Source organism: Haliotis cracherodii, unplaced genomic scaffold (genome assembly GCF_022045235.1).
Source record: "Haliotis cracherodii isolate W230 unplaced genomic scaffold, xgHalCrac1.p SCAF_13, whole genome shotgun sequence".
In the NCBI taxonomy this organism is placed as follows: domain Eukaryota; kingdom Metazoa; phylum Mollusca; class Gastropoda; order Lepetellida; family Haliotidae; genus Haliotis; species Haliotis cracherodii.
This window is the reverse complement of record NW_027266268.1, coordinates 8,593,098-8,620,155: the sequence shown is the minus strand read 5'-3', so window position 1 is coordinate 8,620,155 and position 27,058 is coordinate 8,593,098. Positions and strand designations below refer to the sequence as shown.

General features: G+C 38.3%; 1 protein-coding gene across 1 annotated transcript in view; it reads left to right on the top strand.

Annotated features, from left to right (window-relative positions):
• The window catches only part of LOC139459580 (uncharacterized), a 32,965-nt gene extending 11,027 nt beyond the window's left edge, over positions 1–21,938 (top strand). Inside the window, exons 3-8 of the mRNA XM_071241133.1 lie at positions 4,739–5,881; positions 7,908–9,101; positions 9,876–9,941; positions 10,378–10,434; positions 11,001–11,097; positions 18,973–21,938. Coding sequence (XP_071097234.1) covers positions 4,739–5,881; positions 7,908–9,101; positions 9,876–9,941; positions 10,378–10,434; positions 11,001–11,097; positions 18,973–19,114 — 2,699 coding nt within the window. The 3' untranslated portion in view covers positions 19,115–21,938. The remainder of the gene's footprint in view (positions 1–4,738; positions 5,882–7,907; positions 9,102–9,875; positions 9,942–10,377; positions 10,435–11,000; positions 11,098–18,972) is intronic.
• Positions 21,939–27,058: the final 5,120 nt, after the last annotated feature.

Here is a 27,058-nt window from a genome sequence, read left to right as displayed (position 1 = left end):
CATTCCATGAATACGTAGTACCACTGATCATTTGGTCATCTGAACGTACCTTTGTTGTTGTCTGTGATAAATCAATATTCGTAGATAGATTAAATGCTATAGGGAGATGTTCTGATTCACTTCCTGAAATAATTTTAAAGACAGAACTTTCTCAAATAACCAGCATGATCCAATGACATAATCAGTTACACTGCATCCATTATGTCCAACAAATGTATAATCACCTTTTTCTTTGTCAGTATCACATCGACCATTTAGAATGTGCAAATTCAATAATTGACACACATCAATCACAGATTTTCGAAATTGTTAGTTTGCAGGTCAGAGGAGAACCTAGGTCTGAAAGAAACATATGATACTAGTTCCGTTATTAAATCATCTGAAATCATCATTGTTAAATGTCTGAAATCATCATCAGTATACTCATCAAGTCGTCCAGTTCTAGCATTTAAGTCGCCACAAAGTATAGTTTCAACAGGTGACAAGTTAGCTGTAAAATCAATATAAGAGTCTGAGAGGAGGTCAATTCCATTTTTCGAAGGCTTATTGTCATACCATCTTGATCCTTCTGGCTGAACATATGCATAGATACACAATGCATGTTTTTCGCATGAAATCAAATTATTGTCAAACAGCGTAAAAATAGCATTTTCAAAGTACCTGACACATTTGGTATATTTTGAAATGTATCAAATCTATTATAAACACTATTATACCCCGAGGCGCGTCCAAACTGTGACAGCTTAATACCGGGTAAATGAAAGCATTTATATCCTGGAAGGGAAAAATCAGTATTATCTTTTTTGTGTGACCAAGTTTCTGATAAGTGGATGATGTTGAAATCGTTGATGAAGTTAATAAACTCCTCATATTTCATTTTATTGTGCAGACCTGAAATATTCAATGCCAAAGTCGACACATTGTTGACAGGTTTAATGTCCATCGATGGTGACATAAGTCGGGCCCGGCCGTATCCATATGGATGAGCAGATCTCTGTCGTGTTGTTCTGAAGAGTTGTGTTCCGTTATTGGCAAACGGAGAGTCTTATTTAGGGGGCATATCCACAACTACAAGTTTCCCATTTTTGTAGAAACCCCTCTTCCCATTTTCAGCTAGAGATTTCAGTTTATTTCGCTGTGATGCAGTTAGGGTCGTTTGATATTCCCATTTGTTTAGCTTTTAATTGTGCTCTCTTCTTTAAGGCCCAAATCTTTACCTCAGTTTCCCAGAACGCACATATGATAGGTCTCGATTTCTTTGCTGTAGCTCCTCAAAGTCTATGCGATCGGCGAATATCGTTAGGTTGAATTGCACTTTTTCCTTCCTCACATACAGAGTTCAGCACTATTAATACTTTTTTCTGTATTATCCGAACGATTCATCGCAATCCTCAGGCACACTATGCAAGATGACATCGCGCCGACTAAAAATTTCTAGTCTCTCAACCTGTTCTCGATGGCACTAATGTCTTCTCTATGTGTTAAATCCTGTTGTTGTAGTTGCTCGTGTACACATCCACATCCAGTTGCGTAATATGTTGTTCTTTCATTTGTGAAATATCACTTTTTTAGTTCAACAATACTGTCAGTTAGTTTCTTTATGTCTCCTTGCACGTGTTTAAGTTCATCTTTCAATTGAGTGATGTCCTGTTTTATGAGTGTTTTCATGTTTTTAAGTTCCTCAATGATGTCAGCCTTAGTTTTATCAAGATCTTGTTGACTGATTGGTCTAGGGTTTAGTTCAACATCGCCGGAACACAGTAACAGTAAATTTACTGACACAGGTAGTTGAAACTGTTCACCCGACACGAGGAAATCACTGGACGCGTTGCTACTGCAGTCCGTGCATGACCTATATTGGAACATGGAACTTGCTGTGACTATGTTATATCGTCCACAAAGGCCATCGGTGAATGTACAAACAGAATCCGAAAACACTATGTTATAGCACCGAGAATGCAGGCTACAATTACTAAGCTTACCATTCTGAAGTTCAGATCTATGCAAAATGACCATTGTGAGCGATCGTCGTAGCGGGTAGCCATCTTGCCAATCTGTCTTGTCCCAGGTGGGGTGGGGTGACTTCCAATACGTTTTCTCTATGTTTCTATGTCGATCATGGCGTCTTATTGGCACACTTACGTTCCCGAAGCTTTCAGACGGTGTTGATACATAAAACTGTCAGCTTACCTTTTGTGAATACTTAGAACGTTACTAATTTCTTGTCAGCCTGAAGTAAACACAACACACCTTGATGACCTTGACCTTGACCAGTCGCCTCTTACGACCACCATAGGTTGCAGGGGACCTATATATTCTATACCGGAATCTCAAAGAAAATGTTAAAATACTATATATGATAATATAGTAAAGTTGTTACGATAAAGTGGCTGATTTTCACGGGAAGACCACATGGTAAAACCTGGTGCAAACCACAACAATAATTGTGTTCACAAAAGATATACCAATCTGTAGAACAATCAGGTCATTCCTTTCAGGTGGGTGTGCGGGTGTAGCACAGTGGCGGCCTTGCCCAGATCGTCCTCTGGGGTTTATCTGGTTGATTGTAAAATCGTCCATTCGTTGTCACAGTTGAGTCCCTCAGGCGAACAAGACGCATATGATCGTTTATGATCCCAGATTCGCCTTGGCGATCCAAGAAATATAATATGTCTGGGCATTATTTGTTGTCTATTAGACAATGTTCTTCTTAGGCCAGGAACTATTACAGTAAGATTACGAGGGAGATGCTGAGACATATGTTTTTCGATTCTATTATTGTCTTGTCCTATAATTGATTTTTTTACATTTTACATGATATGACAATTACACATCACCCAGAGAGCCACCTCTCTGATATAAGGAATGTTACAACTGTTAGCAATTACTTTTAGTTAACTTACTGTCGGTATTACAGGTTTTAGGTATCAAAACTGACGCAAGATTATGATTTACGCAACTTGTGTAATGTTTGGTCGACACTGTTTCACAATGTATTTCCTTGGTAGTGGGACTCAACATATGCTCCGTGTTGTCTGATACGTTAAAATTTGACTCAGAAACCACTGGAAAAATAAGGCTTTAACATCATGTGTTCCAATCAGTTATGATACATGAATGTTCGTATCTATTTTTAATTACTCGGCCGTTTATGCAAAAAAATGTAACATGAAATAGGAGCAATAAAAAGTTAATATGAGTTAAATTTTGTGTCATGATACTTGAAAGAAATACACTTATGTATTTGCGAAACAAAAACATGAGTTTTAAGTGAAGGAACATATTCTCGCCCATGGGCCAAACCTTTTTCTCGCCCATGGGCGAAATATTTCAATATCGCTATACAATCGTTGAATTAAGTTAAAATGGGTTAAATTTTATGTCGTGATACTTGAAAGAAATACACTTATGTATTTGCGAAACATAAAACATGAGTTTTAAGTAAAGGAACATATTCTCGCCCATGGGCCTGCCAATGGGCCTACCCATGAGTTTCTGGACTTTTGGGTTTCCAGAATTAAAATGGGACGTGTTCTATTCATGTTCCCTATGGTCAATACGGGTACGAATAGGTTCACAGTACCACATGCATTGGTCTACATGCATGTAAAGCAAGGAACAGTGGTCAGGGTGTGTGACTTGCCCCGACGCCTTGGGACATCGATCATGCTTTCAATAGTTGCTTGCCTGATCCAGATTCGATTATTGATATAGCTAATTTAGCTGCAGAATTCGTGTTTGTTTGTTTGTTATATAACGTAATTGGGACACGACGACATGCAATTAACCAAGTCACTGTACCTGTCTACCCAACCCATACAGTCTCCTCTTACGACCATCATAGGTTGCTGGGAACCTACACATTCTTAACCGGAATCCCGACAAAAAAATAACAAATACTATTGATGATCATGATAATATAGTAAGTTTTAAATACTGATTGATCCCTGATTGGTGACTTTTTCATTGTGACTGCGGGGCCTTACTATTACACATCCACGAATATAACAACTATTGGCTCTTACATTTAGTTAACTTACTGACGGTAATACAGGATTTTTTTAATAAAAGGGTCATTTTATTATTTAACTTAACACATAAATCCATGAAATATTTCTAAGAAAGTATTGTTGACATGACGGAAGCGTAAAGGGGCCAGGATACACGCCAAAATGCAAAAGTATTAAGTGGTGATTTTCAGATCTTGTCACTGCGTGGCCATGGCCCTGATGAATTTTGAAGCATTTTCACAGTAACTCTAACAGTTCCTCTCGCTTACTGCTGACAATATAGAGATTGAAGTGAAGGTGTTTGTGGCTTCATGAGTAGCTTTTTGTAGTACATGCAGCACCATAATGTGAGCAGAGCACCCCTCTAAAATTATCAGGTACATTGAGTTGGTCTGTCGTTGTGACCGACGGTTCCACCGTATCCGGCAGATCGACGGCCGTTGTTGAACAGAGCGACTCACATAATGGGACTATTTCATTGGCACTGTCCTTGTAGAATGTTATTACACTTGGAGGATTTCTTTGGCCTATGAAGGACATTCCTCAAACTGTTGCGATATTGACCATGTCATAGCCAGGACACAGTTATTTGAGTTCTGCACATTGTCCTGCCGAAGGGTGTGGTTCAAGGGTACAGCACATCTGTCATCTTTTGATCTCGCCGCCAACAATACCAGAATTCAGTACATTATATATGAATGTAATATCGTGTTGAATTGACTTTACAGGTGAAGACTACGTGGTGGCACTGGCATATAGAGGCAAATACTCGTACATCAGGTACACAGCTGGAGAAACCGGGGGCCTGATGGAGATACAGTATCCACACTTCGCTTATAGAACATCCAGTGAAGTGCATCCTTTCAGTGGTGGTTCACGCAGTGTAACCGATAAGATGAAAATCACTAGTGTTGTAGAAAATACAGCTGTCGTTGTAAGCGGAAGTGACGAAGATGTAAATATGCTGGTAGAAGCTGATGGTTTATTCTCTCCTCTTCCCATATCTGTCCTTGGGACCAAGTACATTGTACCTTCCAGTCTTGCACCTAACAGTAATTATCAATCCTTGCTGCTGATAACTACACACAACATGAGCACTAATGTTGATATATATTTTCAAATGAAAAAAGGAAGTGTTTACTTTGTCAACTACGAATATGGTGACAGCGATACTCTGTCCATCAAACTTGATCCATATCAAACGTTGATGATAAACACCCCACATGATCTGAATGGAACAGTAATTAACAGTGAACACAATGTGGCCGTCTACAGTGGTATAGACTATGCCTCGAAGTACACTGTGTATGACCAACTACTGCCTGTCAAGCACCACGGACAGGAGTTTGTTGTTGCTGTAGATGACACCAAGCTGGAGCTGCAGATCATCAGTGAACACAGCCACGTGCACATCACGTTCAGTACCAGGGTCACAGTCTCCACTGGTGAGCGTCGTCTCTATAACCGCTCACTTGAACTAGGAGAGAGTCTTCACTTCACCACCACACGCCCGGTACTGGTGACACTCAGTAGAGCAGATGGTTACAACAGTGTCTTCACAACTGTACCACCTGTCCACTCTTACGTCACACAGAGCGGTGTCTGGCTTCGAGGTGACAATACAACATTCAAGATATTAACTGAGAGGACAGCGAATGTGTTGATTAAAAAGAAACAACTCAACGATCTTCTGACATGGATGGATGTACCGGGCAGCAGGTACAAAGTTGGCACAGTGAAGTCAACCAGACGGTCTACATCTTATACGTTCATTTCCAGCGACCTCCCCTTCACAGTTCTGTCCTTTTATAATGGATCGGTCCATAACATCGGCTACAATTTGTCTGCAGAGGAAGCAGTGCAGTATACAGGTATGTGTCACAGTTTCCGTTATGATAATGGCATTATAGTTATCAACGAACAACGTTTTGAATACATTGATAATGGTTTATGGCCTGTGTAGTTAGGACATGTGTGTAATGTTTTCATGGGGTATCCAGTTGTCTACGGCGCCGTGTCATTTAGCTCACATGCCATTATATTACTAAACTATTTTTAAAAGCGAAGTAAAGGGGCACTGATCTAAAGAAATTCCCCGGACTGGTTGTTGCCTTTGTTGTTGTTTTTTCCCGTGAGTACCCGGGTGATGTAGCAGACATCAAGACTAGTTCGCGACCTGTGCTGCGCAAGTCGTAAGCGCATTTGTCACTTTTATTGATAGTAAAAGGGCGTATAGTCACAATGATCAACAAAATGAAATATTGGTTTGGAAATAATAAGGAAATGTAGGTATCTTTGTGGGTAGCATCGGTAATGGTGACGACGTTTTGATAAGTCACTTGCTTGGTAATTGTCCGATTCTCGTTTACACTATTTTGACTTGCAACACAAATGAATATTTCTCCTGAGCATTGCTTATTCTATCGTGTTTATAATTTTACAGACAAAATGTGCAAAATTTTCACTTAGGAAATTTATTAAACGCCTAAATATTCAGTTATTTTACAAATTGACTTAAAAATAAGTCCATCTGTATTATTTTGACAAGTTGAACGAATTCCAAGCATTTTTATGTTTAATATCATCACAAAGAGACTGAAAATGTTACGATGAAAAGTACATTTCTATATTGTTTGGCTTCTAATCCTACACAATAGTTTATTGTGATGTTTTAGGCCCTTGTGATCGTCTTAATCAATTTTAGTCAATCTGTTAAAGAAATGGACAGATTTTTCAGTCAAAATTACTGAAATATTTTCACATTTTATAAATTCCCTGAAAGAGTCACATTTTACAAATTGACTGTAATATATTCACGCTTACAAAGGAAAAGACTTGTGAAAATAACGTCTATCGCTCATCGAAGAATTTCCCAACCAAGACGTAGGGGAACAAGAATGAATCTGTACAATGCTACAGCAAATGAAGGAAAGGAAAATGCAAATTTCATAATTACAACCTACCAAATTTATGTGTATAATTTTAGGCAGCTTCCTTGTTCAAGGAATGTATCCTTGCTGGGCTGCCACATGCATATTATATTATACACATTTCACCTCACTTCAAACCTGGATTTAGATTGAATAATTACCCCAGACACAATAAATGCCAAATGGGAACCTTTGTCGGGTAATCTGAGTGGTGCTACCACTAATTATACCTGTAATAAATGCATTAACTGAGCATCAAGTGAATGACGACAAATACACAAGTGCAGGGTTATACCAGAAAACGTGGATCACAACAGGGGAGTAGTAATCGTATTATCGACGCAATCCCAAATCCGAAAATACTTTCGCTGCATGGATACTTTTTTTTATTATTAAACAATAACCATCTGGGGTATTTCCAAATGACGACATCAGATGAGCTCCGCCGTTCTTTTTGTCCGTTTGTTTAGACTGAAGGAATAAATTAATATGCGCCCTTTGTCGAAATCTTTATAGATCAATCAGTGTTCAAAAATGCGTAAAACAAATATTGCCTCCAAGTTTGCAGACGGTAGCCCAGTTTCTTATCACGCTCAGTTGCGTTGCGTATCATCCGGGCACTCATGGGGAAAAAACAATAACAAAGGCAACAACCAGTCCTGGGGAATCGCTTTAGATTAGTGCCCCTTTAAAGACTCATTTCATTACTAATGGTCGCAAGCCAAACACAATTCTGAACTTGTGACAAAAATTCTTTTTTGACCTATGCATGTAGGAAACTTGTCAAATGATGGGATCTCTTTGACTGTTGCCTTTTGATAATCTTTAACAACTTAACGTTGTAATAATCAAATTAAATCGTTTATTCTAATATATATACCTTTGCCAGAGTCGATACTGGTATTTCTTCGTCTTTAATTCACTAATCATAAGGTTATCAAATAAATAAACATTAATATGCCTACAGGTGAAAGTTACTTGGTGGCAGTAGCGGGAAACAATCCCTCCTACCAACTTCGCCCGCGGATACTCGCCACTGCTGGGGAGACAGGAGGCCAGTGGCAGGTACAGGATCCACTCTCTGGGCGGATCTGGTCTCGACGCTTCAATCCTTACAACACAGACTGCTTTTATCCTAATACCACAACAACCAAGGTAGTGCTTGTGCATGTGAGAGATGCTGCTATTCAGATCATCGGCGGAATGACCTCTTACTCACAATTCTCTCCCCTTCCTGTGTCCGCACTAGGCACCAAGTACATCATTACATCCTGTCTTCCCACTGACAACATGTACAGATACACAAGATACAGAGTAGTCTTAGCGATAGCCACACACAGCAAGAAGGCGGATGTTGACATTATCTTCAGATTGGAGGGCAACGTCACCTATGACGGCAGGACGTACAGCGACGGGGACACCCTCAGTGTCAGATTAGATAAATATAAGACTTTCTCCATAAACAGTTCATCTGATATGACCAGAACCATTGTTAATGCCTCGGAAACAATAGCCGTCTATAGTGGAACATACGAGATGATCCGCAATGCCTTCTCTACCTACGAGCAATTACTGCCTGTGAAACATTATGGCAGTGAGTATATTATTGCTATCCAAGATTCTTCTTACTATCGAACTTTCATGGGTACCCTACCATACCAACTTCAAGTTGTTACTGACCACATTGACACAAGCATCATGTTTAATAACGGTTCTTCCGTCTTTGTGGGTAAAGATGGACTGTACCGTGAACAATGTGGAAGTTTTGAAACATTTTACTTCAACACCACAAGGCCAACCATGGTCACTTTGTGTACTGTTGGGACGTATTATAATTTTGCCCCTGATGGGTTAATTGTAGTACCACCAGTATCCCTCTACTCTAAACAAACAACCCTACAAGTCCAAGGCATCAGGAAAATAATGACAGATAAAGACAACAACAATGTACACATTCAAGAAACCCCAAACACTCTCTCTACAGTTTTCACTCCCCCGATAAAGTGGAAGAACATTCCAGGTACAAGATACAAAGTGGGAACATTACAAAGTGGTGAACACATAACATCAATTCGTTCTAATTCTTCCTTTGCTGTCCTTGGATACGGTTTATTGGCCATATACAACGGAGGATACAATTTTAGGACACATCTTGATGCAGGTTGGTCTTTTCATGTACAATTATATGTAAGAATTAAAAGCCTACATTCCTGTGATGCATTAATTTGATTTTAGGTAGGTCCTTCAGTTCTCCACTTGGAGTCAACCTTCTCCTCAAGACACATGTCCATGTACTATAAACATATAAGGGCAATTCTTTGAAGCAAGAATCAACAGAATTCGCAAGGCCTTTTGAGAACAAAGCCTGTCATTATAGGTCCAATGCCATGTGCTGATTTCGAACCGGAATGGCTTTCAAGTACTTTATGTGAGGATGGTCATAATATTAATCACTGGCTTGTTTGGTTCAGACTAGATTATGTCTAGGCTACCGTATACACCTGGAATATTGTTGTGTGCGTTGAACAATAAACACAGTATATGCGGACTAAACTGGGGTCGGGAGGCGAGATCTGTGACTTAGCTGATTGTTATTGTGTCACGACTACGGAAATCGTTGCTCGTTTCTTCAGTCACTGGTTTGCCTGTTTTACGCATGATTATTTACAGGCTAACATATTGCTTATTGCAGCGTTAATCAACTTATACTCACTCTCTTATTACCGTGTAACTGCGGAACTGAGTTTAGATAAAAAATAGATGTAGGTCCCACAAACGCAACGTTGTCAATAACATGTAACAATCACTGTGCCTATTCTTCGTATAAATGAAGCCAACTCACCCCTCTGTTATATATACTGCTCGGTATACTGCCATGCTTGTGTCAGCTGTCCAGACACCTCATACATTGAATTGCTTCGCTGATTCGTTCCAGAAACCTCCACGCCAGAAGGAATTGATGAAAACACGTTAAATACAAGTGATTCTTTTCAAGATAAATGTGTAATGTTATTCCTTTTCCCGTCCGTCGTCCATCGTCTGGCATGTTTATCAACATTCTTCTTTGCCAATATATATATATATATATATATATATATATATATATATATATATATATATATATATATATATGTAGATAGATAGATATATCGTGGCACAGCTTATTGCAGCGTTAAACATATCTTACTCTCTCAATACGGTGTTACTGCAGAAGTGTGTCAAAGGCGTTAAGAAAAAAAAAGTAGGTCTCCTGCGCAACAGTCATTGTGTCTACTGTTTATATGTACTGAATGCTTAAGTAATGTTCAAAGTGGCCTCAAACCAAACAAGCTCATTCTTCTGTATGTTTGAACCTGTGCACTGCCTGGTTTGCTTCCATGCTTGTGTCAGTTATCTAGACAATACATACGTTGAATACCTTCACTGATTCATTCCAGCGACCTCTACGCCTGAGGGAATTGGAAACAAGTTAAATACAGGAGGTTCCTTACAAGGTGAATGTTTAATATGATTCTTTTTCTCGTCCGTCGTCCATCATCTGCCATGTTTATCTACATTCTACTTTGCCTTCAAAACTTATATTCATCAACATATATTGATGTATTCGTTACGCGGACCTGCTTCCGAGCTGATAATAAAAGTCACCACAATTATATCGTACCACTTAAACACAGATTTGCGATTGTTTTGTAAAACAATCCAAGGATTGATTGTAGCTGTCATAGACACGCTTGACTACCAGACTTTTATTAAGCAGACAGGTCATAATAACAAAGTTGTAAGTGATGTCCTTTCTCTATCTTCTTCCCCCATGTTCAGCGGCATTTATACTGTTGATTTGTTATCATGTCATGAACGACATTATTTCTGTGTCAAAAACAACAACGTTAATGTCAGTGAAGAAAACGATAGTTGCCATGCCAACGACATCATCATTCAGTCACGTGATGAGTGCAAAACGCCAAGTCTGTATATCTGGACATGTGGCCTTTTATGAAATATTACAGTCCTTTTGATTTGTAAAAACATTTAATTATTCTAAAAATTATATTCATTTCAGCTGACAATCCGAACAACGCAGCACTGATCGTGGGAATAATCTGTGGGACTGTTATTGTGGCTCTCCTGGTCGCCTTTATATCATATGTATTCTACATGTAAGTGTTTATATATTTATAAGCGTTTATATGTTTAAAAATTGTAGTTAACTGAGATTTGTTTCTCAAACGTGATCGTTCTTAACTCTTAAATAAGTTGATAACCACAACATTCAAATCGTCGAAACGTATTACAATCTCTTGAACAAGGGATATAGTGCCATGGATATACAACTTCTTTATTACAATAAAGAAAGCGGCGTTTTGGTGTTGCTACTTACACCGGAACGTCGTTTTTATTGTAATAAAGAAGTTGTATATCCTTAGAAATATATCCCTTGTTCATTATGCAAACTTCGAAAAGCCACTTAAAGACGTTATCTCTTAAAGATGTTACTTAGCAATACCCTCTTAAAAAGTACGGGATACACTTGTAAATAACTTAGAATTTCCAAACTTGTATGAGATATAAGTTTCGAGTAATAATTGCATGATAATAATAACGAATTGGGAACTCATTACAACCGGCAGTGTAGTATGAGAGTTGATGCTTTTGGATCAGTAGTGTGTACTACCGCCACGTTTGTCAAACATTCATTCAATCGACGAGGCATACCGCGTATGAGACTCCCACTGGCGATTTGAGGGAGTGTGTGTCACTCCTCTTGCAGCGCCTGGCCAAGTTCTGCAAAAATGGTCGGCGGCCTATGACGTTGACGCACACGTCTCCCTATCACGTCTCAGACGTGTTCAGTGGGGGTAAGGTCTTGGCTCAGTATGTTGTCCTGATTGTGCTCTCCAGTGACCCTTCCTTGCACAACATGGAGTGGAGTTCGTTCAGTCATAGTGATGCCACCCCCCACAAAAACCGATCCACCGCCAAGTCTGTCATGATGTTGGCTTAACGTTCATTTCGACGTCGCCAGACACGATCACACCTATCAAGGACGTGCAAGGTGAATCGGGACTCATCTGAAAACCTGACACGTGACCAGCGACGATTACCCCAGTTTTGACGTTGTCTACCCCCATTGACCTCTGTTTGCTAGATGACGATTTGTAAGTGGCGGCACAACACGTGGCTGTTGAGCATAGATGATGAACTGCTTGTAGGCGATTTCTAATCGTTTGACCCGTACTCCAGTTGCCTGAAGTTTGCAGCAGCTTGATTCGCCGTTTGAGCTCGATTTTGTAGAGCCTGGTTTCGGATCAGTCGATCATGTACTCTTGTCGTTGACCTCCTGGAACGCCCTGAAAGAGGACGATTGTCACACTTGCATAAGATGTTTGCCAGTAGCAGCATATATGACTGCTGCAACTACATAAATGAGAACTAGCGGCTGAGAGCATGAGGAATCAGCCACATCACGCATTGTGACCATCTGAACCGAATTTATGTCGGCTGTAATGACAAACAGGGTGTCATTTGGACGTATTCTGTGCCTGAATTAACACAAGGATGAACCGCAAATTCAAGATCACATGTATAGAAACAGCTCGCGATATAAGCGGTTTTGTCCTGTCCCACCGGTAACATATATAGTTAATTGTGGAGTACACACAGACAGGATGAGATATGTGTGATACTATAGCAGTATCAGTCGTAGGGTATGTGCGTGATGAAACCCAATAATATTTTCGTGAACAAGGAAATGGATATAGAAACTATTTCATGCCCTTTTAAATATCATATATCTGGCAGTAACAGATTTTAAATATTTCTGGTATCACAAGCATATGATTATTTCAGTTTTCTTGATATGAGTGTCTTAGCTACCATAAGTCATGTAAATATAGAAATCCTTTCTCAGTTACAGTTACAGCTACCTTATTTTATTATTTGTTCAATCCCCCTCATACATAAACCATAACAAACAACCATTTAACTGAGCAAGCTTCTGCGTGATGAGTTTTATGATAGATTATTTCTCTCTCTAATACACCCTTTCCACTGCCTAACACTGTAGTCCAATCCCTTCCTCTTTCAAGCCCCTTTGTCTTTCTTGGGTCAGATAAGGTACTCAGCTAATCTGTACACTGGACACCTCAGAAGTTCTGGGGTCACTACACATATATTCTTTGAAGGATACAAGCGTATCTTATTCTGTTTATCATTGTGAATCTGAAGAAAATGATTTAATACTTTAATACTCGCTGTTTGGATGTATCTTACGTTGGATTAACTACAGTAATTTTTAAAAGTGGAAAAAAGAGTTTAAAACATGGAAAAGTGTATGAAAACATTTACTGAGGACATTTCATCAAAGATAGACATGTTGAGTAACGAAATAAATGAAATGCGACGTTCATTTGAAGAAACCACAAAAGCTGTGGAATTCAACGCCAGCGAAATTGAGGTAAACAAGGACGCCATTACTATCCTTCGGAAAGAATCTATCGAGTACAAAGATGAGGCTGAAAAACGCATCCTTCAACAGGAGCTTTACCAGAGGAAGTCTAACCTCCTCATCTACGGAATTCCAAACAATTTGGAACCTGAAAAAGCAATAGGTGAATTGTTCAACAATCTCGGTTTACATCGTTGTAAAGAGATGCCATTCGCGAACATTCATCGACTCCCCCGCCTAGGAAACTGGGAAAGGACGAAGGACGCCCCTAATCCAATCGTCGTGAAATTCGTGCATATGCAAGACAGGAACGACGTGCACCAAGCATCCTTCAAAGAATGGAAAGTTCTCAAGGAAAAGAAGATTTCAATCAGGACGGATCTCCCGGTGTCGCTCAAGAAACGACGATCTCACTTGGCAGCCCGGGGATATGAACTTCGCCAGAAACTACACGCACAAACTCGGATCCTCGAAAAAGGGATTGAAGTGTCAACTGTAAGTTACGTATATGCTCCCGGGAATGCTTGTAACAATCCACCAATCCAAACGCGTGCCAATGTTTACAAACAAACCCACATGTCCATCACGTAACGAATACGTCACGGAAGTATCGATTGCTTTGTGAAAACGTGTAGTGACTTTGCGTTGTGGTGAGTATTGAAGGCACGAAATGTTTGGAAGGAGGTTCAAATGGTCGTTAAGATCGAGAATATCAAACAGTAAGTTATTTATATATGATCCTAATAGCTTGTAACAATCAGTCTATTCAATCGGGTGCCAATATTTACAACAAAACCCACATGACTACCACGTGACGAATACTTTCCGGAAGTGTAGATTTTTTAATGAAAACGCGAAGCGATGTTGTGTTGTGTTACAACAAATGAAGGCATGAAAAAGGTATTTTCTAAACCCACTTTGGGTCTTTAACCTGCTTACTACAAGTTATGACATTGTCTTGTCTTCTTACAGTTTCACTTATTATGTATTTCATGCTACTGCACTAGGTTCGAAGCCAGAGACCGAACATTCGTTATTATGTTTGCCATACAAGTGCTGAGGAATGTTGTTGTTTTTTCTGTAAGGAAAGGGGTTACATTGCAGCGCTAGAAATTTGGCACCGGTCCTGTGGTCCATGCCATGCTGCCCAATGGTCAAGGTATCCTAGGGGCTAGTGGAGAGTGGCCCATTTTAGGGGTTTTGCTGTGTGTAAACATCGTAGGGACCGGTGGACAAAAGCAGTTAGTTTCTAACCCAGAATTGGAGGATAAATTCGAAAACAATATAGTTTTTTTTGTTTGTATGGATCCGATTCTCTAGACATGACCAGTCTGCATATACCATGTTAAGATTTAGTAAAAGAAAACCGGCAGTGTTGAATTATGTTTGTACATTTCTGTTGTTGACATTAGTTTACTTATTTATTGTAAACAAAGGCAGATAGCAGGGCATATCTTAGTTTTACACTTATGGAGTTTGTTTTTTTTACAAAAAAAATTTTTTTTTCCATTCCATCATCTGTCTTTATTAATTCATGTGTAGGTATAACACATTTTTCATCAAACTTCACAGATGGATAGTAAGATTAAAATAGTCTCAGCTAATTGTAGAGGGCTTGCAGAAAAAAGTAAAAGACTTGAAATTATGAAAATTTGGCGCAAAAAGAAGTATTCTGTAATATGTCTCCAAGATATTCACATTTCTGATAAAGATAGAGACATATTTAGAAACGAATGGGGACTTAATTGCATTATAGCTCCTTTTACAACCAACTCTAGAGGAGTAGCTATTTTATTTAATAACAACACTGAAATTAAAATACATAAAAGTTATACTGACAATAAGGGGAACTATATTATATCAGATCTAACTATTGATGGGATTAAAATGACATTGACTAACCTTTATGGCCCAAATAAAGATGATCCTTCATTTTATATCAAAATATTTGATTTAATTGAAGAATTGGGAAACGAATCAACGATTTTATGTGGTGATTGGAACCTGGTATTAAGTCCATCTGTAGATCTAGAAAATTATAAACATATCAATAACCCTAGTGCAAGAAAGATTATTACAGAGAAAATAGAGCAACTTGATTTAGTAGATATTTGGCGAGAACAAAACCCTGACAGCAGAAAATTTACATGGTGGAAAAAGAACCCAAAACAACAGGCTAGATTAGATTATTTTCTTATTTCACAGGATTTGTATATCCTCTCATGCGATACGGCTATCATGACAGGGTATAAATCTGACCACTCCCCAATAACATTTTCATTTTCGAACGCTTTAAGTAAAGAGAGGGGGAGGGGATATTGGAAATTTAACACCTCACTATTGCAAAAAGAAGAGTATAGTAAGATAGTCAAGGAGACTCTAAAAGAAACATTACATGAGTATGCTGATAGCAAATATACTGAAGAGGAAATCGATTCTCATATTAAAAATTCAACATTGCAACTAAAAATTTCTAATTGTCTTTTTCTGGAAACTTTCTTAATGAAGCTCAGAGGTAAAACTATCTCTTTCTCTTCCTTTATAAAGAAAGATAAGAACAAGAAACTAAAAGACTTGGAAGAAAATATTAGGGTTCTGGAAGATAAAATAAGAAATGATTTCCAAAATACAGATGAAAAAAATATTTTCCGATCTATCAACAATGAAAAAACAGTTAGAAAAATACCATGAAGAGGAGGTAAAAGGATCCCTAATTAGGAAAAGAATAACCTGGTACGAAGAAGGAGAGAAACCTACAAGCTATTTCTGCCACCTTGAAAATAGACATTATACCACTAAACTAATTAATAGCATTAAAACAGAAAAGGGTGAAATTATTACAGATGGTAAAACAATCTTAGATGAATTAAAGGACTTTTATTCTAAACTATATAAACAGACCTACAATAATAATAATGTTAATAATAACCTGTTAGAAGAAATCAGCACACCTATAATTAGTGCAAAAGAATATCAAGACCTATGAAAAATAATAAAAGTCCAGGAATAGACGGTTACCCTATAGAGTTTTTCAAATTTTTCTGGAATGATTTAGGAGAATGGATATTTAGATTCATACAGGAAACCTATGATGACAACTCATTATCATGTACAATGAACAGGGGAGTCATCACCTGTCTTCCTAAACCAAACAAAGACAGAAAATTGTTAAAAAACTGGCGTCCAATCTCACTACTAAACGCTTTATATAAAATTATCAGCTCATGTATTGCTAATAGAATTAAAAAAAACTTAAATACAATCATACACCATAATCAAACAGGATTTATTCCAGGTAGATGTATAAGCGAAAACACTAGGAAGCTCTATTATATCATTATATCATCTTTGAAACCAAAAGACTTAACAAACCTGGCCTACTCCTACTAATAGATTTTGAAAAGGCTTTTGATACAATTTCTAAATCTTTTATAATACAAGTAATGACAAAATTTGGTTTTGGACCGAACATCATTAAATGGGTAGGTATTTTGACTTCTAATACCACTGCATCTGTTATTCAAAATGGACATCTATCATCATTCTTTGGGCTTGAGAGGGGATGTAGACAAGGAGATCCAATTTCACCCTATTTATTTATTATCGCTGTAGAAATTCTAGGTATTATGATAAGAACAAATCCAGATATAAAAGGTATAACAATTAACGATAAGGAAAGTAAACTAGGCCAGTATGCGGACGATGCTCAATTATTTCTAGATGGATCTGAAAAGACCCTTAATACTTCAATGGATACCCTCAACAAATTCTATCAAATGTCAGGACTTAAAATAAATGTAGAAAAAACAAAAGCAATTTGGATAGGATCATTGTCTGAAAGTAATCTAGTTTTAGCACATGACTTTAAACTTGATTGATATAAGGGAGATTTTGAAATTTTAGGGATAACTTTAAATGCTTCATTGAACGACCTTTGGGTAAACAATACTAGAAAAAGAATAGAACATATTAATAGACTACTAGCTAATTGGCGCAGAAGAACCTTAACTCTTATTGGAAAAATTACGGTTATCAAAACTCTTGCTATATCAACTCTGGTACACATCTTCTCTGCTCTACCCAATCCACCCAAAGCTTTTATTACCGACATAAACACATTAATTTTTAGATTCCTTTGGAATAACAAAAACGACAAAATTAAGAGATCAACTATTAGCAGAAATTATGAAGATGGAGGTCTAAGGATGATAGATATTGAATGTTTTATCAATTCTCTCAAACTATCTTCATTACAAAAGTATATAAAAAGTATGAAGATTCTATAACAATCTTCCCTCTAAAACATCTTTTCAAACTTGGGTCTAATGCTGTAGAATGTTTATCTAAACATGACAACCCTTTTTGGAGAGATGTATTGTCTGCTTGGAAGATATTTTACCCAAAAATGAGTTTGTATGAATATGATTTAGACCACATTCTGAATCAACCACTCTGGCTGAACCATTTTTTTAATTCATCTTATATTATAAAAAAACTGGTTTAATCGAGGTGTTCAGAGTGTTAGAGACCTTTTCGACAACAACAGTTTTCTTAGTTTTGAAAATTTCAAACAAAAATATAAGATCCAGGGAACTTTTCTAGACTTTCAAAAATTACTGAACAATATTCCAAAGAGTTCGAGATTTCAAATCAGAGACAAAACCCTTGATGTTAATGTAGTTCAGCTGAACAATGTATGTAAACACTTCTTTAATAACGTTAAAAAATCAAGGACTTTTTATGATGAACTGATTAGGAAGGATACCATACCGAAATCATTAGAATACTGGAATATGGTTTTTCCTCAAGGTTTGGATTGGAAAAATATACTTCTATGTTATAGAAAATGCACGCGCGACTGTAAACTTTTAGATTTTCAATATCGATTTATAAACAGAATAATTTACACTAAGAAAGAATTATTCAAGATGAAACTTGTCGATGAAGATATTTGTACTTTCTGTAAAACTGCTTCTGAAGATATGTCTCATGTATATTTTGATTGCCAATCTGTTCAACAATTTTGGCTTAAAGTTGAAAACTTCCTAAATAACAACCTGCAAACAAATTTTATCCTTTCGAAAGTTAATATCTTTTTTGGTGTTTCCACTCAAAACCATGTAACAAATCATATTATTATATTAGCAAAAAGATTCATCTACATATCAAACATAAAACAACAAGATTTATCTTTCGAGCAATTTCTTTCACTACTAAAAGACACAATTTGTTTGGAAAGTTTTATCGCTAAAAAAAATAATCAATTTAACCAGTATGCTCAGAAATGGCAAAACTTACAATTCATAATCTAACGAAGCAGTTGAATCATACTTCCTGTTAATTAGTAATCATTTATTTCTTGTAAACAAATATTTATAAACTCCCTCTCAGTTTGAGAAAACGATACATCCAACACAACCTGCCTGTCCTCACCTATGAAAACTATAGCTTGTGTTAATTCTGTCTTATATGTACATGTTAATACCTACACTTGTAACAATATATATGGAATGGAATAATAAAAAAATTAAAAAAATATAAAAAAATAAAAACTACAGTAATTTTTGTGACTGTTTCTCTTTTTAAGCCGCAAAAACACGATGCCACTTAAGAGAGTTGAAGAACAAGGCGCCGATGCTCCCTCGACCTCCAACATCTACACAGTGCCTGACAGTGTCGCTGAAGGTGCAGCAGATGAGGCCACCTACACGGAGATAACAACAAACTGACAGTTCTGCCATATATGTCAATTTCGAAGGTGGAAAATAACCCGAAACAATGCAAACATGAATTAGAACTGTTATAGAAACCGATTCCGAGACATTTAGCTGTCTTATTGTAAATACAGTAAACTACGGTTATAACGAACTCGAAGGAACCACTAACTTTAGTTTGTTATAACTGTAGTTCGTCATAAGCATATATACAGCATCACTATAGCAAATAGTCAGGACCAAAAAATAATTTCGTTCCATCCGTCAGTTCGTTATAAGCGTGTTCGTTATAGACGTACTTTACTGTAAATACATTCTCTCAAACACACTGAGTAAACATTCATGTTATAAACATTTAATGATTTGTGTACATATGTTTAATTTTCATAAGAATATATCTTAAGTCGTATTCATGTGACTTTTCAGAGTTTATTTAACAATTAGGACATGTATCAGAAGGCACAAAGAGCTTTGATTGTATTACATTTAATTTCAAAAGGTAAGTACTGTCGTATTAAGGTCATGAAATTACATCTGCTACAGTTTGAGTAAAGTACAAGGCATCAACCAGGACATGATTCACGGACATAGCTGCCCCCAACAACTGAAATTTATAAAACACAAAATGAAACATTTCAATGTGTTCTTTGTTTTCAGAAACAATCTCTGACCGTGCCATTTAACTAATATGTTTTTAGAACTGTCAGATGAGGGAGTATTTATTGAACAGGTTCCAGAACCAAATTGGTTTTATTTATATTATCATGTAAAGTAGAATCATTCACAGTACCGCTACATGTTGATTGTGGAAATGGTTTCTTCGTTTCTATTCCTCTACTCATTAGAAAAGGAAGAATGAATTCTGGAAACAACATTGTGAAGCCTCATTTTAATTTTTAGTGTACCATTTCACTCACTGGGCTACAATTGTGAATCAGGGTATCGATTTGACAGCAGTAGAGATTTTAATACTTTTTATTTTGGGTGTAGCAACTTTGTATTATATTGGTTGTGTTGTTTTTTTAATCATTTTATTGTTGTTGTGTTGTGGGGATTTTTTCCGGGGGAGAGGGAGGTACATTTTTGTACATTTTCTTGATAACATACATGTAGATGCAGTTTAAGAACACACTGTTAATTGTTTCGTCATTGTGGAAGTAGTAAACTGGATGCTTTTCACGGATGGTTTGGTTTAAGGTTCGTTCGCAAGTGTAAGCATTCATCCAAGTTGTTTCAAATGAATGTTTAATGTGCTGAGCATATATTCACTGCTATACAATGACTTAATATTTATATTTATTACATATGTTTTTTACGTTAATACATTTTCAGCTAGTATTTGTAAGTGAGTGAGTGAGTATGGTTTTACGCCGCTTTTAGCAATATTCCAGCAATATCACGGTGTGGGACACCAGAAATGGGCTTCACACATTGTACCCATGTCGGGAATCGAACCCGGGTCTTCGGCGTGACGAGCCAACGCTTTAACCACTAGGCTACCCGACCGCCCCTGGTATTTGTAAACATATATTAAGAGGTTATGTAAAATGCGCAACATAAGACTTTTCAGCGTGCTCAAACCGACTTGATTACAACACAGTTACATATGGCGGCACTCGAGGAAGTCTTTGTGAACTGGTCCAATCTGCATTTGTTTTTTTGTTTGTAGATATTGCATTGTTGCGCGGATCGTTCAAGATAAGGCTGTTGTTAAGGGGCATGCATAAAGCGTCTCTCTTTAAAAACACATTTCAGTTTGTTGTGGTGAGTATCCCTGACATCCATTTCAAGGAAAAGCACCGCATTGGGGTAACATTGATGTTATTATAAAGTTAGGTTTAATTCCAGAGTTTGCAGAGTTCTATACCCAAGCTGTGTGACTATATTGATATAAGCAGGACAGAGTAACACTATAGCAGCCTCAAGCTAGTTTTTATTTTTCAGTTTTCTTAAATTTGTTTATTGAGTTACTCATTGAGATTTGTTTGACAGTGATTCAATTATATCACATACGGTGATGTGGGAGGATAGCTTTAACTGACGGTTGAAGAGGTTTAATTCTTGACTCTTTTTGTGTAGCAACCTTTTATTGTATTTGACCATGTTTCTTATGATTTCATTGTTTATTGATTACTGACACGATTCAACATTTAAAATACATTCTAATGATTAACTCTTGTTATATTTATAGTTTTGTCATTTATTCATATGTGCATATCTTTATTTATAGCTAAAATGGATAGAATTATCGTTATCAGAAATAAGCGGGCCACTGTAACATGATAAGGCCCTCATATTGCTTGACGACGGGCCATTATCAAGCCCGTTGTTCGGTGACGTCATAGGGTGAGAAAATGACGTCACGTATTAGAGTGACGTCATTTTGTTTGTTCTATGACGTTTCCATATTTGTAAAATGTGGTCAGTGACATTCGTGTTGATTGCAGTAAATGTTTCAAAAGCGATGTTGTTGTTTCTTTTTATTTGATAACAAATTCCATCCATTTCAGCTATAATAACAGTAACGCTATTTTTCAGGGCATTATCATTTGCAGAAGCCCTCGGTCTTTTCAACTAATGGAAAACCTCGGGCTTCTGCAAATGATAATGCCCTGAAAAAGAGCGTTATCCTTATAATATTATATATTGGTATCTCTTTAATTTGCGAGAGGTTATTTCTAAATTTAAAGACCACCCCTTAAAAAACATTAAATCACCTTGATGCTTTTGAGAGATGATTTGGTTTAAGATCTGATGTCTTAATAGTTCACATGTATTTATTTTCATGAAGCTTTGTAATGTTATGTTTCGTTTGAAGATTTCTGATTGTTGTCATTGATTGTCATTCCCATTTTAATTTGCTAGAACCATACATGTTTCTTAAATGTTTTATTTTCTTAGAATTAGCTTATTTCCATCTTTAATTAAACTTCTTTGCAAAGTTTGAAGCGACGTTCATCATTTGTAACACCTGCGGGGTACTGCAGACTCCTTAATTGTCTTGACTTGTACCATCATATATGCCTGTGTTTGGTCAGGTGAATAATTGACTTCCCTTTGCGTGTGTTTATGACAAGCGCCGCATGTGGGTCCTGGCATCATCACCATTTGAAAATAATTCAGAAACACATGCTCATCATATAGACGGAAGCGTACAATGTATCTTTCTTCTAGAAGAGATTTCTTGTGATTAAGGCAAAGGGCTTTGTCGCCTGTATATTATTGTTATAAGATAAGGAAGATGAGGTTAGGTGTGATGTGATCACTTGAGGAAGGAAACTGTGTGAGTGTGTACCCAGCAGAAGGGAGGACAGCAGCCGTGTCACTGAGTGAGAGTGAACCCAGTAGAAGGGAGGTCAGCAGCCGTGTCACTGAGTGAGAGTACACCCAGCAGAAGGGAGGTCAGCAGCCGTGTCACTGAGAGTCCATCCAGCAGAAGGGAGGTCGGCAGCCGTGTCACTGGGTGAGAGTCCATCCAGCAGAAGGGAGGTCGGCAGCCGTGTCACTGAGGGACAGTCTTCCCAGCAGAAGGGAGGTCAGCAGCCGTGTCACTGAGTGAGAGTCCTCCCAGCAGAAGGGAGGTCGGCAGCCGTGTCACTGAGTGAGAGTCCATCCAGCAGAAGGGAGGTCATCAGCCGTGTCACTGAGTGAGAGTGAACCCAGCAGAAGGGAGGTCAGCAGCCGTGTCACTGTCTGAGTGTGTACCCAACAGAAGGGAGGACAGCAGCCGTGTCACTGAATGAGAGTGAACCCAGCAGAAGGGAGGACAGCAGCCGTGTCACTGGGTGAGAGTGAAACAAGCAGAAGGGAGGTCAGCAGCCGTGTCACTGAGTGACAGTCCACCCAGAAGAAGGGTTCATAATGGATGCAATTAACAGGTGGACCTGGCACCACGCTATTCTCTATTTCAAATTATATACATCTCTCATTAGATCAAATGGACTACGGATGCGCAATATACAATACTTTAAACAAAACACCCATGATAAGCTAAATACAATCCAATAGCAAGCCTTGAAAATAATCACACGCACACAACATGTTACACCACTTACGGCACTTCAGGCCCTAACAGGCGAAATCCTCCTGGATTTACGCCCTGAACAATTAACTATTAATTTGGACCTCAACCAGTCAAACACCCAATTCCAACACATCCTACCAAAATAATAGTCCTGCAGGCGCCCAAGCAACTAATCAATCTTCACGGCCGAACTAATGGGCATGGCTACTCTCCAGCCTTACGCAACCCCCAAGTTAAAAAACAAAAATAACCCTAATTTTAACTGACTCCTTAAGTAGGCTACAGGCTATAAAAAGCACAAACATAAAACAAAACCGCCCTTAACTAATACACCAAATACATAAAGCTCCAACCAACTCATTAAACCAGGACAGCGATGTAACCATTTGGCTTGTCATTCTAAGACATACATTGTCACCTTTCAGCGTAACATCTCGTCACGTCTTTAGTCACTAATATGTACATAAAGAAATATAACAATGGCGCCAATTTTAACCAAACAGAAAAAAATATAAACACATAAATAATGATATCAAAACACTTTGACATGACGAAAGGATGAAAGGGGTTATGTGAATAAAAAGACAATGAAACTGAATTATCTCTAAAACCTGAGATTATATGACCCAACAGGTTTCTAGTAGTAGGATGAGTCATGGCCAACCATGACATAAGACAGGTTTGACTCGGTTACCAAACTTGAGAAAAGCATGTCCTGCTCTCCAGTAGCACAGCATTACATAGAGAAACGGGTGCCCTGGTTACAAAATATCAATAACTTGAGGGGGCACGAGTGGCCCAGTCGTCTTAGGCGCCGCGATTCGCTGTGCAGAGTTGCGTCGCTTGGGCACGCCAGAAACCTATGATTGTGGGTTCGAATCCCAGTTCGCCCCAATTATGTTTCTAGGTTTGTCAGCACCATACCCGTGCTCGTGGGTTTCGCCGAAGTGGTAAACGTCTTAGACCTGCATCACTTCGGGCTTTCCTCACATATTAAGCTGACACGCCGTGATATAACTGGAATAATGTTAAAAGCGGCGTTTAACCCAACTCACAAACACACATCAATAACTTGAAATGAAGATCATTATTTTGCGATAGACGATAGATGCGACAAATTGTGAAAGCAAACACAACAAATATATCTTATGGGAAATACAAATACAAATAAACACATGCTAGTGATATAGGCGGAAACGTACAATCGACTCTGCTTGATCAGAGATTTCTGTTGGATATGGAATGGGTTTTGTCGTTTATTTACAAGTACAATTACATGGAATTAACATTTCAGTCAAAATACCTAAACCAAAGGAGCTACGTTTGTAGGACCATCAACTTGAACGCTATCTTCACGAATGAGTGTGTGAGTGAATGTTATTTAACATTTGATGTCAGATACATTTCATCTGTGCCACTGTGGCCTGTAAGTACTCGAGTGTTGGCCAAACAAACCAGCGAGCAACGATCAATCCACTAGGTCATGATGACACGCAATCAGCCAGGTCATCGTGGCTAACCGCCCTGTCATGTTTAGTATGGTCAGTCAGCAGAAATGAACACATAGAATAGGATTAAAACATATATTATTTATATATTTGTTTAAATATATATGTTCTCATCGTCAAAACAAAATGTTGACTCATTCCGAATGATTAAAAAGTTTTAGCAGTCGGTCAGCAGGATTCCATTTTAACAGTCTGTATGATATAAATGTAAACACTCTCAAACATTACCAATTAAAATCTACATTTATTCTAAACAACAGATATGTTTAACACACTCTTTGTGTTTTGTGGGCACCAAGCAACTGCGTGTAAACTGCGATAATGGCCATAATGTTGAATAATATAACAAAGCGAGGACAGAAATAGTGAACATACTAGACATATGAAAGGTATCAACCAAATTTGATTCAGATATTTGAACATGAAACATGCCATGGAAATAGTCAGATTTGCATTTTGTGAGACTTCGAGAGCATGGTGAAATAATGATACTGATTCAGACGCCCGAGGTAAGACGCCCGAGGTAATACTGAATCAAACAGACCAGGTCATACTCAATCAGATGTCGCAGGTAAAACTGAATCAAACGGCCCAGGTAATAATGAATCAGAAGGCCCAGGTAATACTGAATCAGATGTCCCAGGTAATATTGAATCAGATGCCCCAGGTAATACTGAATCAGATGTCCCAGGTAATATTGAATCAGATGTCCCAGGTAATACTGAATCAGATGTCCCAGGTAATATTGAATCCGATGTCCCAGGTAATATTGAATCCGATGTCTCAGGTAAAACTGAATCCGATGTCCCAGGTAATACCGAATCAGATTACACATGTAGTAACGAATCAGAAGAGAAGGGGAAAATAGATGACAAAGTGACTTGAAATCTTCTGTTATTTATAACTGAGCAATGTTTTTATTTTACCGTCATTATGAACAAGGTAATACTTAATCAGATGTCCCAGGTAATACTTAATCAGACGGCCTAGATAATTATGAATCAGACGGCACAGGTAATACTGAATCAAACGGCCCAGGTAATACTGAATAAGATGGCCCAGGTAATACTTAATCAAACGGCCCAGGTAATACTGAATAAGATGGCCCAGGTAATACTGAATCAAACGGCCCAGGTAATACTGAATAAGATGGCCCAGGTAATACTGAATCAAACGGCCCAGGTAATACTGAATAAGATGGCCCAGGTAATACTGAATCAAACGGCCCAGGTAATACTGAATCAGATGGCCCAGGTGATACTGAATCAAACAGATCAGGTAATACTGAATCCAATGGTTATGCCCCTCCCACGTACGTTCTCTCAGGCTTACGTATTAAGTGATTATGACCCTCCCACGTACGCTCTCTCAGGCTTACGTATTTAGTGATTATGACCCTCCAACGTACGTTCTCTCAGGCTTACGTTTTAAGTAATTATGACCCGTCCACGTATGTTCTCTCAGGCTTACGTTTTAAGTGATTATGACCCTCCAACGTACGTTCTCTCAGGCTTACGTATTAAGTGATAATGACCCTCCCACGTACGTTCTCTCAGGCTTACGTTTTAAGTGATTATGACCCGCCCACGTACGCTCTCTCAGGCTTACGTATTAAGTGATTATGACCCTCCCACGTACGTTCTCTCAGGCTTACGTTTTAAGTGATTATGACCCGCCCACGTACGTTCTCTCAGGCTTACGTATTAAGTGATTATGACCCTCCCACGTACGTTCTCTCAGGCTTACGTTTGCAGTGATTATGCCCCCCCAACGTACGTTCTCTCAGGCTTACGATTTAAGTGATTATGCCCCTCCCACCTACGTTCTCTCAGGCTTACGTATTAAGTGATTATGCCCCTCCCACGTACGCTCTCTCAGGCTTACGTATTAAGTGATTATGACCCTCCAACGTACGTTCTCTCAGGCTTACGTTTGCAGTGATTATGCCCCCCCAACGTACGTTCTCTCAGGCTTACGATTTAAGTGATTATGCCCCTCCCACCTACGTTCTCTCAGGCTTACGTATTAAGTGATTATGACCCTCCAACGTACGTTCTCTCAGGCTTACGTATTAAGTGATTATGACCCTCCAACGTACGTTCTCTCAGGCTTACGTTTTAAGTGATTATGCCCCTCCCACGTACGTTCTCTCAGGCTTACGTATTTAGTGATTATGCCCCTCCAACGTACGTTCTCTCAGGCTTACGATTTAAGTGATTATGTCCCTCCCACGTACGTTCTCTCAGGCTTACGTATTAAGTGATTATGACCCTCCAACGTACGTTCTCTCAGGCTTACGTTTGCAGTGATTATGCCCCTCCCACGTACGTTCTCTCAGGCTTACGTATTAAGTGATTATGACCCTCCCACGTACGTTCTCTCAGGCTTACGTTTGCAGTGATTATGCCCCCCCAACGTACGTTCTCT